Source organism: Prionailurus viverrinus, unplaced genomic scaffold (genome assembly GCF_022837055.1).
Source record: "Prionailurus viverrinus isolate Anna unplaced genomic scaffold, UM_Priviv_1.0 scaffold_33, whole genome shotgun sequence".
Classification (NCBI taxonomy): domain Eukaryota; kingdom Metazoa; phylum Chordata; class Mammalia; order Carnivora; family Felidae; genus Prionailurus; species Prionailurus viverrinus.
Genome location: NW_025927604.1, coordinates 1,394,428 through 1,415,667, shown reverse-complemented (window position 1 = coordinate 1,415,667; position 21,240 = coordinate 1,394,428). Strand labels below are relative to the sequence as shown.

The following is a 21,240-nucleotide window of genomic DNA, read 5'->3' as shown; positions in this document are numbered from 1 at the left end:
CCCGCAGGGCTCCCGCTCACCCACACCCGTGAGCACACAGGTGCGCCCGGGTGGGCATGCTTTCCTTTGGTACCCAAGGGACCACATGCTCGGCCAGTGTGCAGGGAACGGATAGACACAACAACAACATTATTAACGGCAAGCGTGACTCTCGTGTATAAGAGTGTGCACCTCCTACCATCATATCCTTTGGGGGATATATCCCTGGTTTGCACCTTGGGGGCTATGGCCCGCTTGCCGTAAGTATGGCTGTCGTAACTGTTGTACTCAAACGAGGTCTTGGAATATTTCTCTAGCTCTTTGGCCAGGTTGGAGCGAGGCGTGGTCGTGGGGACGTTGTTTCTGTAGCCATAGTGAGGGATCTCGAGCTGCTTGACAAAGCACATTGGCCTACGAGCAAACAAGAGACAACCGGCAGTTTACTTTCTCGCGGCGGCAGGGAAGACGCGGTTCACATCAAAACGAGGGCACGTTGCTCAGATCCCACCCTCCCGAGCACAGACCACATGTGCCGGGATTTTATAGCACCGCATAAGCCATCTGCTGACTTTCAACACGCCAATAAAGAGAACGAAAGCAAGACCTTTAACTCTTCCCCTTGTTTCTTTTTTGGAGTCCTAGCCAGCTTGATGAACATGGGACAGACCTCACCGCCGGGCCTTCCTTTCCCAGTGGCTTCAAAGAGTCACAGCAAAGGAGGTGGGCTAGTAAGACCTTTTCCTCAAAGGAATAAGCGGAGGGGCGCCTGGGGGGCTCAGGTGGGCGTCTGACTTCGGCTCAGGTCGTGATCTCACAGCCCGTGAGTTCGAGCCCCGCATTGGGCTTGCTGCTGTCAGTGCAGAGCCTGCTTTGGACCCTCTGTCTCCCTCTTTCTCTTCCCCTTCCCCGCTTGTGCTCTCCCTCTCTCCTCTCTCCCCCCACCTCTGTCTCTCAAAAATAAAAACAAGCATTTTAAAAAAAGAAGAAATCAGGGAAATGTGCGGTGAAAGGGTAGTATTTGCTCAAAGACTAAGCTATTACAAGTTTTTTGATAAGCTTCATCTTTATCTTTTCAAATATTGGGCACAGGGGCACCTGGGTGGCTCAGTCGGTTAAGTGTCCGACTTCGGCTCAGGTCGTGATCTCGCGGCGCATGAGTTCGAGCCCCGCGACGGGCTCTGTGCTGCCAGCTCGGAGCCTGGAGCCTGCTTCCGATCCTGTGTCTCCCTCGCTCTCTGCCCCTCCCCTGCTCATGCTCTGTCTCTGTCTCTCAAAAAATAAATAAACATTTAAGAAAAAGAGGGGCGCCTGGGTGGCTCAGTCGGTTAAGCGGCCGACTTCAGCTCAGGTCATGATCTCGCGGTCCGTGAGTTCGAGCCCCGTGTCGGGCTCTGTGCTGACAGCTCGGAGCCTGGAGCCTGTTTCAGATTCTGTGCCTCCTTCTCTCTCTGACCCTCCCCTGTTCATGCTCTGTCTCAAAAATAAATAAACATTAAAAAAAAAAACATTTAAGAAAAAGAATAAGCGGAAATTAGAGACATACCCTTAGGGACATGGGCTGATGCAAAACTGGATGTTAAAACAGAACATGTGATGTGTTTTGACAAACACCAGCCTGTGCCTCCAGTGCTTTTATGGGTAGTCGTTCAGCTTTCCAGACTCTCGAATGAAGTATTTAAATGGAGAAGCACTCAGTTCCACACGCTCATCACTATTCTGCCTTGTGCTGTGCGTGTGCGTGCGTGTGTGTGCTCACCTATTTCCTGATCTCATGGGTGGGATTTTTAAACTGTTTTGGGAAATCACTTCAGATTTACAGGCAAGTTGTGCAGAGGACTCCTTGCATTCTTCACTCAGCCCCCCATCACACTAGTATTTTACCAGATCATCAACACATTTATTTTGGTTTCATTAATTCAGCATCTTCTCATCAAATTAAGGAAATAATGTGGTGATTCGTGGAACGCCTGTTATTGGAGGCCCTTTTCCAGGTAACACGTGGAGGTGCAGAAGTGAATAAAACTCGTGGCCTTGTCTTCCAAGAGAAGGCAGAGTGTGACATTAGTTTACGAGTCGAGGTGTGAGGTCAGCTGTCCAGGTGGGTAAGTGGTCCAGGGGCACAAGTGCAGGGGTGAGAGGGGAGAGGCAGGTGCGGCGACAGCATCACTGGGGGCTCTCAGGAGGCGGGTAGCATGGGGCCAGGGGGAATCTGCTCTGCTTAGGGGGCAAGGCGGGGAAGCGTGGTCCCCAAACCTTCAAAAGTCTAGGCCCAGCTCAGAAGCAGCGGCGCCTGGAGCAGAGGCATCGGAGAGAAGGTGGCACTTGGTGACGGACAGAGGCTGTGACGGAGGCTGGCCTCCACGGCCGGGGAGTGGAAAACTGGGACAGAACTGGAAACACTAAGCCTTCCTGTTGGACACCCTGCATGAAGACTTTTCAACTCTTAGCTACATAAGTGTAGGTTTAAGCGATCTCTTTCCTCCCTTCCTGTCTCTTCCCTCGCCCACCGAGTGAGCATCCCCGCATGGAGACACCACGGGGAACGCAAAGGTGGCCCACCCAGGGACCAGGTCCCCCAGATCATGTTCCTAACTGGGACGTCAGTGCCTGCGGTGAGCCGTCGGGAGCTGGGGAGCACAGGGAGGCCGGAGGCCTGGCCCATTCGCCAGCTTGGAGTTAACTCCTCCGGAGAGAGCCCCCAGTCCCCACGGCCCGGGCTGGCTCTCCGGTGCCTCCCGCTATGGTGGCTGAGGGTCCTTCCCTCTGTGGCTCCTCCTCGCCAGGCCCAGCCTGGGCATGTAAAGAAAGCCTACAGGTGCACCATTTGTGGCCCACAGTCGTCTCCTCAGGAGGACGGGGCCCGAGGGGGCAGCCATTCGCCCCCTGTCTGCTTTACCTTCTGGGAAGAGGGCACATGGAGAGGTCTAGAAGGATGCACACCAACATTTATGGAGGGCTTGTCTCTAAATAGCGGGATTATAAATGATTTTTATTTTTCTTATTTTTGCCTATTTCAGTATTTCTCATTTTCCATAAAGACTTTAACTTTTTTATTGAGGGACAAAAGGGTGTTTAACGACTGTGGTAAAATCCCTTCAGAACGCTTCAAAATAATACACAACAAAACCAAGCAGGTGTTCAGTCCATTTGAACAGTGATTTTTTTTCCAAGTGATTTATCCCAAAGAAAGAATTGGTGATTGAACAGAATCAAAACTGTGTGTGTGTGTGTGTGTGTGTGTGTGTGTGCGTGTGCACACATGCGCACGAACGTACTGCTTCCTCTTTAACGGCAAGACTTGGAACCAACCTAAATGCCTCCGAGGGAGCGCCTGTTTTCTGTGCCAGTGACCTCCCACTGGAGAAGGTCTGAAGCCACCACGGCCACCAGGGCCGCCTTTGTAAGGACACGGGGCGTGTTCCCACTACCACGTCCAATGAAGAGTCGGAATCCCCGACGATGGCCACGCAACCCGGGGTGTGCGGGGAGCAAGCGGAAATGAGCTGGTGGGTGGGTCCTGTCTGGGATGAAGTTTTCTCTCTCCACCCCCTCCCGAGAATCCTTCTTTTCCAAACTTAAGAAAACAGTGGGTGGGGGCGCCTGGGGGGGGGGGGCTCAGTAGGTTGAACGTCAGACTTTGGCTCCAGTCATGGTCTCACGGTCTGCGAGTTCGAGCTCCGCGTCGGGCTCTGTGCTGACGGCATGGAGCCTGCTTGGGATTCTCTCTCTCCCCCTCTCTCTGCACCTCCCCCACTTCTGCTCTTTCTCGCTCTCTCTCAAAATACATAAACATTAAAAAATCACAAAAGAAAACAGTGGGCTGGACCAGGTGATCTCTGGGGTCTTCCTGCTTGGACCGTCAGGGACTGAGCGGGTTCACGTGAGTCGCTTGGCCGCTCTCGGGTTCTCAGTCGGGTGGGGAGGGTAGAAGACCCCCCGAGGGCTCCCGTGCGGAGAACGGCTCCCGCACCCACCGGGAGGGGCGCCGGGCTGCGGGCTGGCCTCCCGCCCTCTCCTCCACATTAAAATAAAACCACTTCGGGTGACTGTCTCATTCACGTGTAGAGCTCCCCTCCCTCCCCCCACATTCAGAGAATCACCGAATACTTTCAAGGCCGGAAAGAAAACCAGAACCAACCCTGTCCACCGACAGCAGGCGGACGGAGGCCCCGACCACCGAAGCGACCCCCTGCCCTCACACAGCCCTGCGGGCGAGGGGTGGGCCGGGGGCTCGGCTCTTTTACCCGCACCGGTGACCGCGTGCCCGCCTGCCGCGGCGTGAGCCCGCCCGCCCGGTCCGGACCCCCACACGCCCTGGCGTGCTGGGCACGCGCGGCTCTCACGAGGCGACGCGCTCGGCATCTGGTACCTTAGCACGCGGTCTGAGGCCTGGTTGGACTTGGACACATCGCAGCTCTGGTGCTTCTCCTGGGCCTTTGCCAGTTTCTCCGCGGCAGCAATAGGACATCCAGAGAGGCTGCAAGGACAGAGAGGGGGCTGAGCTGTCTCCTCCAGCGGCTTCACGGCACACTGACCCCGTGACCACCCTCCCTCTCTCCCCTGGTCGGCGCGAGAAGGCTCCAGCGCGGGTTCCCACACCTGCCGTGGGATTTCCTGATGGGACGGGTTAGAGAGCAACAACTGTGGCTGCACCTTGCACGGGTTCCTCTGGGTCTCCGGTGGACGGTGCTGAGGGCCAGGCCGTGCACCAAGGGCACGCAATCCTTTCCAGTGACAGCAAGCCAAGTTCCGTGTCATTCAAGAGTACAGGAGCGAGTTGAAATTTCAGACACAGATTCCATTCCGGGATGTTTCTGGAGACGAGGATCTAGCCGTCTGGGCCGGATGAGCCCAAGAACGGCAGGTCTCTGACCGGCACCAGAAGGCGAGCTCTCGGCTGACCCCGTGAGCGCCACCGACCACAGCGCTCTGGCTTGTCACTGACCAGCTCGTTCACGCCCTCCCCGGGGGACGAATGGCATTGGGGAGGAAGCAGGATAGTCTCTAGGACCACCGTTAAGTGGGTTTTGGAACTAAATGCTCATGGAAGAGATGGCAGGTTGGCTCTCTTGTGTTTGGGCTTATTCCTCATGAACTCATGGTGTCTATTCTTTGTGTGTCTGTATATATATCTACACACATGTGCGGACGCTCACCCCACGTGTGCGTCACGTCTCAAAAATACACGGCCCCGCCCAGGTTTGAGGAGGGGGCTGATATTGTAAAGACCATATGGAACAGTGCTCGGCGTAAACTGAACCGACCTACTGATCATCCCTTTCTTCGGCAGACTGAGTCCTGGAGGATCTCTGAGGGGCACAGGGTCCTGATTGGTTTCATGGTAAACTTCACACAAGTAACAACATTTACCAGTCAGGCAAGCAGAGATTAAGATGAAACTCATAACCGTTTCCTCCACTTAGGCATAATTTTACGTGCGCTTTTGAAGCTGAAAGTATAGGCCATGAGGCGGACCGTAACAGAATCACTCCGCTATTGATAAAGAAGTATTTGATATGATCTGAATATCATGAGCAACTTGGTAAAAGTCAGAACAGGGGAGGAAAGAGAATTGGAACTTGTCAGAGCAAAAGTGTGATTCCGGGTACGCCTACGTACCTGGCTCACGGTCGTGCCAAATGCCCCCCAACTAGCGCTTTTGGACACTTGCTAGTGTTTTCTACCCACACCGTGTCCACACTGATGACTGGGGTTTCGGCAGAGTTTTAGGGGCAACTCGGTTGGGTCGCAGACCCCCCAGCCTTGGTGCGCTGGAACCCTTCCCTGCACGGTGCGCACAGGAGAGCTTCTCCCCCGCCGCGAGGGTAGCTGAGCGTTCCCCACAGAGGGCTGTGGATCCGTTCCTCACACCAAGGAGGGCGCCTTCTAGAGGACGCAGGACGAACGAGCGGAACAAGTAAAAAAGTCCACGCTTCGAAAACGGTTCTCCGGATTTGCTTCCCCATGCACCATGCACCAGTACCCTCCGCTCCCAGAGAGCGACCCAGGAGGGGGAGGGGTGCAGGGGCGCACTCCCTCCCGAGGGACGGGGATGGGGCTGTCGGGGAGCCGCCTTCCCCGCAGCGTGGGGCGCGGGACGCTTTGCTTACCTTCTGTGCGAGTTTCTGTTGCTATTTACATGCCCTCGCCCTGTGCAGCCCGGAGTAGGACACTTGAGAACATTCTCATGCATGGCAAGAACTTGACAAGGAAGAGGCAGAGAAGACAGCCCAGCGTTAAAACACAGAAATGGTCCGGATACGAGTACGCGATCATTTTAACAAAGGCTGGGTTGGTTCCCAATGGACAGTCCTACACACACTTGTGATGGGCATGGTCGGGAACACACATGTGGAAAGAAGAAGGTTCTCTCAACCTTAGTGTAGTGGGCATGCAGAGCAGGGAGCGCTGGGCGGGGGCCGTGGGGGTGGGGAACGTTCCAGATGGGGCAGGGAAGCGGGGCCTCCCTACATCTCCTGCGCGTCAGCCCTGAACATCGGTTGGCCATGTAACGGCACATACACTGGTGATTTGTAAGACACGCCTATACTCTCTGGAATCACATGGTATTTATTAAGAAGGTGGTCACCGGTGAATAGAGAAACCCAAGCCTGATTTTTAAATAAAATGGATTAAATAATGACTTTTCATCTGAGAATCAAGTATTTTGTTATTCTTCCAATGGAATGAGCTAGAATAGTAAGTGAAGTCAGCACGGAGACACGGCAGGATGTGGTTCGGCAGCACCAGGAGTCAAGCGGCCCGTTGCTGGGAGACAGCGTTTGCGTTTACACGTGTCGGGAACAGGCCCTGACAGTTTGCATATGTCATCCTCTGTCTGGTCCTCCGTGAGCGGCCGCTACTCTGGGGAAGCGGGAGGGGGTGACAGGTGCCGGTGGGAAGCCAGGAAGACTGAGCCATAGCACCTGCCCCCACACAACCGTCCGCTTCGAGGCAGCAAGACCGGGGGCGCTTTCCCGGCCAGTGAGGTTCACCCCGTGGTCGAACCACGGAAAGCAAAGTCTGCCCGAACTACTTCTCTATTTTCTACAACTTTCCTCTTTCTCTAGAACAATCTCTCTCTTCCCTGACGTTTACATGCTATTCCCATAAGACACTGTTCTACTGGAGCCTACGAGAGCCTCCTCACTCCTGGCCTGTTTCTCGAAAAGGGAGTATATTTTGGTTTCATCTTTATGGTTTCACGGCTCCCGCGTCATCTGGACGTCCGCTCAGCGCTCGGTAAGCACCGACCTGACAAGGGTGAGTCAGCCTTAGGCTCCTTGTGTGCTGGGGAGCTGGCCAGAGTGGGGTGTTAGGAGGCCTTCTCCCCAGGCACCCCTGCACCCCCACCCCGCCTATAACCCCCCACCGTGTCCTCTGAGCACAAGGAGGCTCCTCCTGCCCCTTCTCTCCTCCACTTGGCACAGGGCATCCCCACCCCCGTCTATGAGGACTCCGCCCCCTCACCCCCCCCCCCCCCCAAGTCTCCCAGCTTGGGTGTCCCCCTCCCAACCCAAGGCTTCCTTCTGTGCTCCTCCCTGGCCCCAGGCCTCCACTCCCTGCCAGGGTCTGGGTTCACCTACATCAGTCTTTATTCAGTAGGGTGCTCCCGTCTTCCTGTTACAACATCACGCGCACTCTTCCCAATGTCCTCTTTCCTGTCTGTTTATCCACACTTGCCACAGCTGGGTCCTCACGGCAGGTAGCAGACCCCTCCGTGCTGGTCTGCAGCTCGGTCTTGCCCGCTGCGTGCGGCCTGGACCCCTCCCCAGCCAGCGGTCGGGGGGACGGCCGCCCTCTGCTGCCCCCCCTTCTGCCCCAAATCCTGTTCCCGTCCCAGGATCCTGTGCTCCTGCCGCCCCCAACCCCCACCCCCCCTTGCTCTGCCCCTGCTCCTGTCCCCACTCCTGTCCTGCTCCTGTCCCCTCCTGTGCTCCTTTGGTCACGGCGAGTGTCCTCCAGGTCGTCAGGGCCCACCACTCCCTTACTGTATCCCCAGGACTGAGGCTGAAGGTCAGATGCCTTCCATCATCCCTCGTATGCTCTCACTTCATTTATAAAAAGGAGCCTGGATGTTATAAGGTGTGTGTGAGCTCTTAAGCCTGACTTAAGAGCTCCCCTTACCCTCCCCTGCTCCTGCCCTCCCCTGCTCCTGTCCCCACCCCTGTCGCCCTCCTGTCCCCACTCCTGTCCCCACCCTGAGCCCCTCCTGTGCTCCTGCTGCCCCCTCCCCCGCTGCGCCCCTCATGTTCCTCAGACTTGTGTTGCATCCACGGTTCCCGCTCTTCCCCGCCGCCCTCTGCCCTCCCTTAAGTGTCAGCGACAGGTTTTGCTTAAGCCTGGTGACCCCGGGGTCTGGCCCCCGACACGTGCGGATCTTTCCAGAACAACCATGCTCTCCTGGCTGCTTGTATCCGCTCTTCCTCGGCCCCACGTTCTACACACTCGTGTCCCAAACTCCTGTGTTTGGCTCCTGTCCATTTCCGCTTTATGTCTCCTCTCCAGGCAATTTCATTCCCGGTTTCCGGCAGCATGGCTGGGAAAAGAGGTTGGGGAGCCGCCTGTGTACCTGACCCTGGACCCTCCTCCAGGCAGCCTGTGGCAGTGCCACCCAGCACTTCCAGGGAAGATGGCAAATCCGAGCCTCTATTCCTTCTGTTACATGGGGCCCTGTTTCCCCATCACATCTACTCCTGGAGTCCTCGTTCTTACGTGCCAGGCCGGAGTTCTCGGCGTCACCCCCACCCCCTCCCTCTCCCCTCCTGCACGCCAGCCTGTGTCCGGAACGCGTCTTGAACTTGTCCCAGATCCTCCCTCCCTGGCCACTGCCTCCGTCACGCCTGGTCTCCCGTGGGGACTACCGCAACAGCCTTCAGACAAGCCGTGGACCCCTTCTCTCTCCCTCAGGACCGGTTCAAGTGCGACCCCGGTGAAGCCTGCGGGCCCTTGGGAAGTCTGATGTCTCGGGTGTGAGTCACCCACTGCCTTGAGCACGCGGCTGTCCTTGGCTGGGCTGGGGCTCTTGGAGGGCCAGAACCGTGTCCCATAAGTGGGATGTCCTCGTGTTTCTAGCACAGCGTGCTGCAAACTGGGGTGTGCGACACTCTAATGCCTTCGGCTGGACAGAAAGGCTGATTAGGGGAGCCTAGCCAAGGAAAAACCGGAAAAAACACCTAAAAACTAAAAAACAAGACATGCCCTTTGAGGAGTCTCATGTTTTTCTTTTAAAGTTTTTATGATTCTACAAAGAACTATACACAAGTATTTAGAAACAGCTTCCTACAGACGCTCTGGAAGGCGTTTGGGAGACGGGTGTCGAGCGGACCTCCGGCCTCCTCCCGGCAGAGGTGAGCCCAGGTGCGGGCTGACCCGTGGTCTGTGGGAGCACGTACACCACGCAGCCGGTCGGGGCGCAGCCCCGTCTCTACTACATGTAGGCTCTTCCTGTGAAAATGAGTAACGTGGAGAATTCCTCAGCCACGGAAGGGAACTGATTTTCCACTTCGGAGGCGAAAACATGTGCCTTCGGGAAAAGTCGCGTCAGGAGCCTCTCTGTACCTAAGACACCAGTGATGTCCTCGTGCCCCAAGCTGGGGATAAGGAAAGTGGGGTGTGGAGGGCCCGCGGCTGGCCCGGTGTCTCAGCTCGTGGGGACCGGGGCAGGAGCAGCAAAGCCAGGCCTCGGCAGAAACACAAGCTTGGGGTTCCGACAGGTAGAGTCTCCAACTCAGCCCTGCTCCCTGCTCAGGCGGGTTAGTACCTGTGCAGATCGGGGTCGGCCAGACACCGCGCTAATCCCCCAGGAAGAGAGGGTGAGGGCATCGGCTCCCCACTTTCCTCATCTGGGAAACAGGGGCTCGCCAGGGAGTGAGGGAGGCAGGGAGGCTGGAGTGCGCGGAGAGGCCGGCACGGACGGTGCTCAGACAGGAAGCCGCTGCGGTCAGACCATGCTGTCTCCCTGCTCATGTAACACACGGGCACGGCCATGCACTCGAATTCGTTTCTTTCCGTACCCTTCAGGTTTGCTCACAAGGCCGTTACAAGAAACACGGGCTGCTTACTTTCAGTAGCCGTTTGAAAACCTGGAGGCACAGTAGTTTCTAAAAAGATTTCATCGGAAAATGTTCAGCCAAACCCGTTTTCTAAGCCTCAGCGACTACCCTGAATTTCTCTTTGTTCTGACAGATTTGTGTCTCAAGAATTCCAAAGTTACCCATTTTAATGGGACAACCCTCAAAAACTCCTCTGAACCGTCACCTGGTCATCCTGACGAATGTCGGCCAAGCGATTTCATTTTCCCTGCTAGAAACTGTGTCTCAGCTAATGAGGAAAATCCTTCACATACCTTAGGCTCAAAATCGGGATCTTAAAGTCATGTTGTCATTTCTGAAAATGGGCCTTTTCCCCTGAGCAATCAATTCTAATTGTATTTAAATAGCTGGCATACTTTATGTGCTGAGAGGAAGATAAACAGAGAAGGTGTATACTGTTCGGTCCCGAATTAAATTTAGGTGTGTTCGTAGATAAATTGCACACTCTCACAACCTAACTCATTAAAAGGAATGCGTAAGATCTAGACCCACCCGATTTTAGCCTCCATAGCTAAGGTTTTGTTGTGTGGAAAAGTTGGGGTAGCTGTGACACGAGACAGACTCTGGACAAGCAAAATGCAGTAAGATACGAAAGCAAATATGGGTTCGTATATACAGAAGTCTACATAACTGGGCGAGAGGAGGCTCTGGGACCTTTCTCTCGGGGACTCATAGGAGGTTAGCCCTGCAGGGGGCGGTGGTCTTAGAGACCATCTCAGTCCACTGCTATGATTTCTGAGAGATGAGGGGACAAGTCACTTGCCCGAGGGCCCGAGCGAGTCAGAAATGGAAGCGGAGTGGAGTCCCGGCTGGTGAGCTGCCGTCCTGGGCCACCACGGAGCAGGAGTGACTGGGCCTCGAAGGGGCCGCCAGTCCTGGCCGAGCGGCCCGTCAACACAGGGAAGGGCCGGGGAGACAAGGTCGGGCTGCACTGAGATGGAAATGACAGAGGCACGTGGGGTGACACAGACAGATCCCCGGGGCTGTGCTCCCACGGGTGTTGGCGAAACACGGACTTACTTTCCGGAGGGACCCTATCTTTGTGCGGGCATCCAGACAAACTGCGGTGATGTGGGTAAAGCCCGGTTACGTGGCCAGTTCCGTCACACCCCGGGGTGGGACACTTGCTCTCTTTCTTTTCTGCTCTCGAGGGATCTAAAAGCGACAACAGGTGTCAAGAGAATGAATTTCTTTACCCATTGAAGACAAATGTGATAAATTAACAACCTGAAGAGACCTTGACAAATAAAGAAAAAAAGCAGGTGTCAGGGGACAGGCTGTGACATAGACTTTTGCGTAGGTAGTTCTGTGGTTTTGGGTGATTTTTTTGACCTGAAACACTGCAATCATGAATCATAAAATAATTTACTTTCTATGAGATAAAAAAAGACTAGCCCTACCGTAGCTCCTGACTAATCGCTTTCCCGTGTGTTACATGACAAGCTGTGTTGCTCAAAGAAATCAACGTAAATACTGATGAGACAGTGACCTTCTCAGAGAGCAAAACCGCCCAGCGACCCTCAACAATCGCTCTGTGAAATCCAACCAGGGGGCACAATGCCGTTAAAACACTGCTCAGTGCAGCGTCTGTCTCTTCTGGTGCTCTAATCGGATACACTACTAGGTGCAAAATTTTACTGGTGGTGGAATTTTTTTATCTTTATTTTTTTTTTTATCTTGCAACGATGTTCCATAGCACACCAATTCAGAGACTTTTCTGAAAAGAAGCTGAACTCTTAGAAGGCACTGTAAGCAAATGACCAGAATGGTGGAAATCCCATCCGATGGGGGTGATGGGCAATAAAAAATGTTTCAGAAGCTGCTGGAGCAACCATTTCTTTTGACTTCTTCATCTGTCCTTGGAACCAGAGGAAGGATCTTACGATGCTGTGCATGCGTACACAAAATTAAGAGGGAATGGTTTTATACAGCCCTGTTGGCTCTCTGCAGGGAGGCGCAGAGCAGACCTTTGGTCAAAACTTGAACGCCAGATGCCAGAAATGCAATGCTATTGTTAATAAAATTATTTCTCTATCCAGAATTGACCACAGCTCATCAATGTGCAGAAATATTTCTAAGATAAAGCTCAGACCAAATAGTAATATAAGTGTGCAAAAAAATTATGTTTGAGTCAGTTTTTGAAAACCGGTTGCACAGATCATCAACAGAGAGTGACTACGGTGGTTCGGCCCAGGGAGTGTGTGCTTAACATTTCTTTAGGGGTGTAACACTTTTCTATCCGTGGCTGATTAACCGGGCCAATCGGGACAGCTAGAAAATACATGCTTGGTTCAAGTTTTTTGAATTCTGATGGACTTTCTTCTTAAGTCATTCATGTGAACTTGAAACGGACACAGGAGTCACAGGAATATGTAAACGCTTTTACGCTTGTATAAAAAGCTCACCTCCCCCCCCCCCCTTCCTTTTTTAAGCTAGCATTTTAACCTAGGTAATACATCTTTCAGGTCCTGGATCGCTAAACTGGGGCTGCTGTTGACGGGCCTGTATCCTGGATGCAACTGTCAGCTACTTCCTACAGGTGTCGAAGATCACGGTTTCCTGAAACACCTGAAATTATGTTGTAGCTTCAGTTTCTCAGTATCTTACTGGAGCTTCCCTTACACATATAATCAAAAAGCCTGGCGTTTTATTACCTTTTGGGTAGTGTTGCAATAATATCAGCATCGTTTACTTAATGTAAATATAAAACAGTAACAGTTTCAGAGCAAAATACTCATTATTTAAGATCATAAGCTGAATATAAATAGCATTTTAAAGGTAAAAACCTAAATTTTAACTATTGTTCATCATTAAGTGACGCTTTCATCAGTACACTTGCAGTTTCTTAACAAGTGCTATCATTTCATACATTTCCAAAGTGTTCTGAAGTTAAGTGCAGATCTGTGTAAAAACAAGTGGCTCAAACAATTTCAGTTTTGGAGGACACAAGGGTATACTCTCCTCTCGATGCCGCCCGCCTCCGCCATCGCCTCCCCGTGCATGCTGATTTCCGGGAATCTCAATTCATCTTGAAGGTAAACATTCAGACAAACCCAAAACAACCAAGCAAGCAAACAGGCCAGTAACTCAACCGAAAACCCGGCAAGGATGTCTAGAAAAAAAAAAAAAATTGCACGCTGGGTTTAGCTTTGCTCCCCTTCCTCCCTTTCGAGTGGATGCTTGAGGAGGAGAAAGGTAGAGGAGTTTCATGATGAACGCCTTTTGTTTTAGCTCAAGATTTTGGAAGAGTCACTCATGTATAATTCAAATCATTTTGAGAAGATCGTGTTTAAGTGAGAACTGATGCAATAAAATAACAAAGAAGCTGGAAATGAAGATTGTTGACGTGCTGTACGGTTGTAGGAATTGTCCATTGGCTATGTTGGTAAAATGTCACATAATTAATCGTTTTAGTAAGGAGGGCATTAATCTCCCGGCCCCACTGGGGGTCCTTGCTTGGCTTTACTGATTTGGTCCTGAACATGCCTACAGACATCTTGAGAAGGGACCCGGGAATGAGGCAGGACACACATGAAAGTGGACAAGCCTTGCTCGGAGGAAGAAATCCAGAGAAACTGGTCCAGTCAGGAATCAAAGATTTCTGACTCTTTAGGAAGGTCCCAACCCCAACCCTTCCCCCATTTCAGGGAAAAGCACATCTCAGGTTTTACTGTTCCCACCCCTGCCCCGTTTGTTGAAGGGAAGCCAGCGGTTTGAATTCCATTTCTTGCCCGAATCAAAATAAGACCAAATAGCAATAACAAAGCATAATGAGTAAGAATCTACAGAAAGCTGCTGGGCTTAAGGGAACCACAGAAGCCAAAGGAGCCAGGGGCACACACTGCGTGCGCTGCCCCGGGAGCCCACGTGTTCCCACAGTGCTCTGCCGCGTGCCTCGCTGCCCGTTCCGCGTGAAACCCGGTCTGCAGACGTCTAACATGTAAGCCCAATGTGTATTCGCCCCACCGAGCCGCCCTGTGAGAAAGGACACTCTTCCTTCCTAAAAGCGTTTAGCTCCTCTCCGCCTCTCAAATGTCCAACTAAAAGGTCCTGATAGATCGCACTACGGTTATGAACGCATGTGCTGTTTCCCAGTCTTCACAGCACCAACGCAAGCCTGATGCTGCACTGAGCTAGAGCCTGTCTAGCTGCACTGAGCTAGAGCCTTTAAGAAACAGCCCCTTCCTCATATGCCGCCCCTCCGGAGGGTCCCCCTGCGTCACCAAAGACGGCGGTCAGCGCTCAAGCACCTGCCAAAGCAAGAACCCGACGGGCCTCTGGCTACGGTTCGTCCCCTGTTGGGCTGTGGTTACAGCGATGCCACAGAGTTCTGTGCACACATTGAGAGGAGAATACACACCTATGTCACAGCGGGAGAAAGAGGCTTTCTGATTGTTTGGTTTTCAAACCAGATTCCTGAACCTCACCATCAGATCCACGGTGGGGAAACTCAGTCTTTATAAGGAATACAATCGAATACAAGACAAAAGTTCTGTTTTTGGTCCTAATATGGAAGGATTTAAGGAATTACCAATTTCATTCTTGAAATTGCTTCTTATTTAGTTCTGAGAGAATCTTGTAACCGAAATAGCCACAGCGTCAAGGTTCTGCACGAGGTTAAATCATGACCCACCTCTTATCACAAGTGGACACGGTTGTTACTGCAAACATGAAGTCAGTCATTCATTCAGTGTGTATTCATACTCTTAGTGGATATGGTGACTACACATGGGAACGATTAAACATACAGATATATGCAGATACGTGTCAATATATTTTATAAGTGAAAATCTGTTAAAACTATCATGTTGGATGGCTTTTTGAGTGTTTTATAATAAAGTAAGCACCATAACTGTTTCCACCATGGGATGGAATCAGAGAGCGGGAATGAATATACTAAAGAAATTACTATTGATCTCAGCTTGGGATACACCATGCCTTGCATAGCAAATGGCTCCCATTACTTACTATCTTAGGATAATTAATGTGCAGTCACTGCCCTTGTCTTATGTTATCGGTCATTCTGTTACTGTTCAATTTCTATCAGGGATGTTTTTTATGGGGGGGGGGGTTCATCAATAACCGCCATTTGATGATAATTTTATAAATCATGATGCCACCTACCCAATCCAGTATATAAAAAATGTGCTTCCTCCCTGATTGGCTAATTGTTGTGTAAACCCTTGCCACTCCACATAGATCGTGGCTCCTTTGTAAGAACACAGGCTCGTGCTAGTGGTTTCTATCACGCGATGCGTGTGTGCGCTAGCCCTGTCTTTCCGAGGCAGGCGTCTCCCGCTGAAATATCATATTACTCGTCTGCTCTGATCATAGGGCATTGAGCTGCTTTGTGTATTTCCCAGACAAATATTTTATTTGCTGTCCAGCAACACAGTCACAAAACATAATCGTGTAACCAACTCTGAGAAATCTGCATTAGTGACATGACTTAGTGCGATGCGCACTTCGCTTGTGGACTATCCTCGCATCTTTCACCCTAGCTCCTGCTTGCGTGAGGCAACTTACGTTAGGTAGAAATATTACCTTTACCATAGTATGGCTTTTTGACATGGCTGTCACTGGACTTAGGCTTTCTCTCCTCCCCGGGAAGCTGTCTTGGCGACTGCTCTTCATAGGACCGCGCATTGTCCCGCCTTCCGGCCTCCATCGCCATCTTCTCCCTCATGGCCTTCGCCCTTTCTGTCTCCAGAGCGATGGCTTTCTCCAGGAGGGTCAGGTTCCCCTTGGTCATGTCAAACACCTCCTCAGACCTGTCCGAGTTCACGGAGGTGGTGTCGTCATCTCGTTCGTGATACCCGTCCTCCTTTGCACAGCTGGAGAAAGTTCTAGACCTGGGACTCAGCTGCTCCTCGAGCCGCATGAGGTTCATCATGTCGGAGTAGCTCCTGTCCGGCGTCCTCCCCGCGAAGTCGTCCTCCTGACGGGCGTGCTGGCGGATGTTCATGTTGGGGGGCTGGCTCCGGTCCTGCGGGTTCGTCTCGCTCAGTTTCCGGGCCAGATCGAAGCACTGATTCCTCAGGCACTCCAGGCTGCTCAGACACACCTCCTCGTCGCTCTCCTCCACCATCTTGTCCACGAGCCCGTTGTTCATGGGCTTGCCCAACATCACGTAGTTCATGTTCCTGCTGTCCTGCTGCGACAGAGAGTCCGCATACGCCCTGTCGCCAAGGTTGTCTGCGAGCACCACACCGTGTCCCTGCGCCAGCAGCTTCAGGGAGTCCACCGTCTCTCTGACCACGTCGCTGTCCAGATCCAGGCTCAGCTCGCTCTTCCGGCCCAGCGTCTCGTTCCTGTCGCTGCCGTCGTCCAGGCTGGTGGACGTGTTGCTGTTCATCTCCGACTCAGTCCTGGCCCGGTAGGCTGCGTCCTCGGCAATCTTGCCGAGGTTCAACAAGGACTTGGCCACCAGCTCATCATAATTATCGTACTCGTCATTATTGTTATCATCCTTTTCTGCGTCTTGCATTATTCGAGTATTGTGACAGTTCATTTGATGGTCTTCTGCAAAGAAAATAAAAAAAAAAGGACAAAAAAGAAAAGAAAAGAAAAAAATGGCTAGAACTTGAAGTTTAGTTGCAACAGCATGGAAAGCAAGTCAATGGCATGTCAAACCCTGTTCACCACGCACTGGAGACTTAGGTCCCGCGTGCGGCTCGGCGGGCGGTGTGGCTCAAATCGAGCGGACTGCTCTAAAACCAGGAGGCCACAGGAAGCACTTGCTAGAAACTATCAATTTCCTTAATTCTTCTGAGAATAAACCAGTATATGCGGTAAATGTAGTTTTAAAATATTAATTTTTCATTCTAGATTTTACGAGTGACTTTCATTTTTTATCCGCTTTATTTATTTACAGCCCAAACAGATGCATGATAACTACACTCATCATATTACCAGGCTTTCTAAGAGTTCATGAACTTTGCTTGTTACCAACGCTTAAACAGATGTTTGCAGCGATTGCTTTTAAATGGTTTGTTTTTGCAGTGACGCTCAGGCAGCACAGTGCAAGGCCTCGGGCTCACGCAGCGACGCCACCTATGCTGGGCGTTCAGCATCAGAAGCACATGTTTGGGCTGAATTAAGCTATTTGGAATTTTCTACCTCACAGACAATTCATTATGATATGCAGCGAGGCAACAGGAATGCACGCAGAAGTTTAGAAGCTAAATCTAATTCGCTGTGGTTCCCGCATGCGTGTCTCAGCAGGATTGAGAGAGAGGGGGAGGAGTGTGCAGTGACCAAACGCCCATGAAATGCAGGACTGAGGTCAGTTGGTGCCACCGTGGCCCGTACGATGTGTCATTTAATGTGACCAGTGCACCCCTGCGTCGGCCTGCCTCCCAGCCTCAGGAGAATTTTGGTGAGCTGCTAGAAATAACACCCGAATGAGCATTATGTTCAATCGCAAAAAAGCATTTAGGAAAATCTGCTGAAAGAAGGCCATGTTAAAAATTACATAAAAGCCCTATGTTTCACCCGAAACGTATCCTGTTTAACGCTCAAGGAATGTTTGGGACGCGCATCTGTCTCCACCGGGCTGCGTAATTGCTGCCAGGTATATTGCGAATACAGGTAACGGTATGTGTGGATTCTAAAGAGCCCCTCCCCCCAGCCCTCAGACTGGACTTTGTTACCTCCATGCCACTTTCACACCTGCTTTTTGTATCTTTGATTAAAAAAACAAAGAAGGATTGTTCAAGTTTATCGATGCACTGAGGAAATGAGGTGTATTGATTAGGAGAAAATACCTGTTCTCTAACAGCTGAGTCAGGGTGTCCCCGGGGGCCTCCTTTATGGATTTCATGCTGTTCCCTCAGAAAAGACTTTTGTTGGTAAAAGAGGTCTGGGCACCAACATATCAATAGCAAATCAACACATTTTTAAAAATCTAACACATCTTTCTAAACATCAGCAAGTCAGACTTGCCGTACCTTAGTCATAGAGCGTCACTAATTGTATAAAACAAGTATCGTCTCTTTTCTGGACAGTTCCTACAAATACTTTTCTTTAGTATAGAGATACATGTATTCCCAAAGAGCGGCAAGAGGACAGAAGCCTGACCCGTGAGTACAGTCGGGAAGACTGTGGAAGGACTCGACGAGCATGCACCGTGCCCTGGGCCCAGGGTTCAAGGTGATAGAGTTGAAGGCGACCCTGTTCTACGGAATTCTTGCAAATATAAACGTTATATTCACCTCTCAATTTACACACTGCGTGTCAGGTTCCCGGGCCGTGATTGGAGAAGCAGGCCTCCAGGCGGCCGCTGTGTCTCCGTGGCACCGTGACTGGCCACCTGGAGCCCAGCACTGCTGTGCCCGCGAGGGACTGACCGTGACACGAATCTATACGTACGTTTGAAAACACGGAAGCACAGGCAACATCTTGGGGCATTTTCCAAGCTGAGTCCGAGGAGAGACCGCATCAGGTGAGACTTATTATTTTTGTGATTTTCTCTGAACTTCTTGTGAAACACATCCCATCACCCTCAAGAGCTTGGGGAGGAGGAAACGATGGAGGGAGCAACCACGGAAACAGAATGCCCCTGTCACCGCCTGGCTCTTTCTACACCCACGAGAGAGGCTGCCCAGAACATGCCAGCGGTCCATGGGTATGACCTCTGCACCTTCCTATCACGCTGTAGTTGTAGGGAACTTCAGTTAATTCTTCACACTGTAAATCTTAGGATTATCTTCAATTCATTTGTCCCGAGAAGGAAATGGTTTTCGCTGCATTTCTGAGCTTGCGGCTGCCCCTCTGCCCCCCACCCGGGGAAGGAGCCCAGGCAGGTGCCTGGCTGGAAACAGGCAAGGGAACCCGCGTCAGCGCCTGGCTACCCGGCCAACGGCAGAGCGCAGCTCTTCCTCCGGGCCACCGTGCTCGGCGTCGTCTGAGATTGCGTGACCGCCATCAGTAAAGGTGACGATGGCTGGTGCAATGGTGCCAGTGGCCACAGATCCTTGCAGGTTAATGGAATTTCTCAAGTTACTGGCATTTAACTATTTGGAAGCATATGTGCAATAAAGTCTGCTCTTCATTATGTGGACTAGTGGAGGGGGACAGTCAGTGCACCCATCAACAAGCAGGCTCTAAATATCCTCCACGCACCAGCGTCCTCCAGGATTCAAAGTCATTTACAGAATTCTATCTCTGGTTTTGTGTTTTCAGGCAATTTGCTCTACTTACGTTGTGCTGAGGCGAATAATGAAATGGGTCACAGGTGAAAGCAGGTATGAAGAAAGGGCGAGTGTTTTCGGTGCCGATCCGGGGTTAACCGCGTGGCACCAACAACAGTCCACACACTGAACGTCCCATTGCAGGGACTTCAGGAGTCCGCTGGACTAGTTCTTCACGCAACCCACGTTCTGTCAGACAGGGACAATGTGTGCTGAAGAAAAGGGTTTTACCTGAAAATCATATTAAAGTATGGGTTCACATGCTAAGTAAAAGACCATAACTATATAGATGGGGGTTTCAGGAGGAGACCCGAGGTCCTCAGTTTCTTTTTTGTGGTTTTCTGCTGCGATCGTGGGCCCAGCAGAGCTGTGAAGTAACGGACACGAGTCGGAGCCACAGCAGGTGGGTGTCAGCGCTGGCGTCCTCCCCTGGGGTGGGGTCGGACTTGTCACACCGGGGCGTAGGTGAGGGAGGCCTGGCCCAGCCGCTTCCAGGGTGGAGTCCGGGCCCAGAATGCAGAGGCCGCTCTGGCTGGGCCCAAGGGCCCTTTCGGTTTCTACGTGAGTGTCCTGAAATGTTGTGGGTGTGAATTTTATCTCCTTTGAGTCAGATTGTTATAAACAATTTATACTCAATAGTTACAATTTGAAAACACAACAAAAAAAACCACCCAAATTCTTAAACAAAACCACAGGGCATTTCTTTTCCACCTTCATGACTATAATTTGATGTGGTTAGAACTCTGGGGATTACAACTTTATAATTACAAGTGCTATTTGTTTTTTTAGTGCGTTGTTGCTAAAAAAATACGATTGAGACACAATCTAGATTGAGACCCAATTCAAGATCTAGTCCTGATTGTGTTACTGTTGTTGTTTCCAGACATTCAAATAAACTATGGGCAAGCAAGTACAAAACTGATGTAAAAAAAAAAAAAAAAAAAAAAAAAGAAAGAACCCAGAAGAACAACGAGAAATGAGAGATACTACTGCAAAGCAGGAATTGCTCTAGACTTTTCCAGGTCATAGGAGATGTGGTCTGGGAGCGCCCCCCCAAAGGGTCTCAGGTAATGAAGTGCATTGCTGCAGCATTAGATGGGTGTTTCTTTTTGATTACAGAAACGAATCGTCAGCTTCCTCAACCTGCCATGTCCTGGGGCCTGGCCAACGAGTTACACCCTTTCAGACAGGCAGAGGAGGCTGGGAAATTAGGGGAATCCTGGACTGATGCTCAGGAGGCCGCCGGAGTCATAAGGTCATGTTCCTACAGAGCACAAGGGGACTGGAGCAGGTGCGAAGGTAGTGGACGCCCTGGTGAGGCCATTTGGGGGGCGGGGCAGGGCCACGGGCAGACGGAGACCGCCTGGTTGCTCTGACGGTGACGACCCTCTCCTTCCCTGTGACCTCTGCAGCCCCTCCCTGAGCCCAGGTACAGTGACCCGAGTTCACATCCCTCTGCCTTCATCCTTGTCAAATACTCCGGATCTGCTCTGGGACAAATGTGGCATCTTTCCCTCTGAGGTAGAGAAGTCTCCCACCTGCCTAGGAGCTGGTCTGGGCCCCCGGCACCCTCCCCAAGGCGTCACGCTCTGTCCTGACAAAGAGGGGCCCCCGGAGCCCCTTGTTCCACAGGGATGAGAGGGGAATGTCTCAGTTGAGAGCCAGGAGACCCCCGTTCGTCACCCTCTAGACTCAGCTGTTGCGTTTTCTAATCACAGTTACTCAGCGATGTTGTTTGTCTTATTTATGCGGAACTTTTAGGCTAGGTCTGCTCATATTCACAGTGACAGCAATTATTAGAGGCTAAAATTATCCAAGCGGAGATGCACTGTCATGACCCTTGTCAGCGTGAGTATGGTGAGGGATGCCCAGTCTTCTGGAGCCCCGAGGCTGCATTCTTAGGATCGCAGAACGTTCGTGTGGGAGAGCGTTCCAGGTACGACTCCATCAAGACTCTCCTGTGTGAAGACGCGTGG

At 51.7% G+C, this 21,240-nt stretch overlaps 1 protein-coding gene across 4 annotated transcripts in view; it reads right to left on the bottom strand.

Moving 5' to 3' along the window:
- MYT1L (myelin transcription factor 1 like) overlaps window positions 1-21,240 on the bottom strand; it is a 143,569-nt gene that overhangs the window by 78,435 nt on the left and 43,894 nt on the right. For 3 of the 4 annotated variants that reach the window (XM_047845248.1, XM_047845246.1, XM_047845247.1), the window contains exons 5-9: window positions 15,624-16,595; window positions 11,094-11,228; window positions 6,090-6,180; window positions 4,349-4,456; window positions 179-390 (exon numbers count right to left, since the gene is read on the bottom strand). In XM_047845248.1, the coding sequence (XP_047701204.1) occupies window positions 179-390; window positions 4,349-4,456; window positions 6,090-6,180; window positions 11,094-11,228; window positions 15,624-16,595 (1,518 nt within the window). Of the gene's footprint in view, window positions 1-178; window positions 391-4,348; window positions 4,457-6,089; window positions 6,181-11,093; window positions 11,229-15,617; window positions 16,596-21,240 lie in introns of all 4 variants that reach the window. The other variant, XM_047845245.1, reaches the window with a different exon arrangement.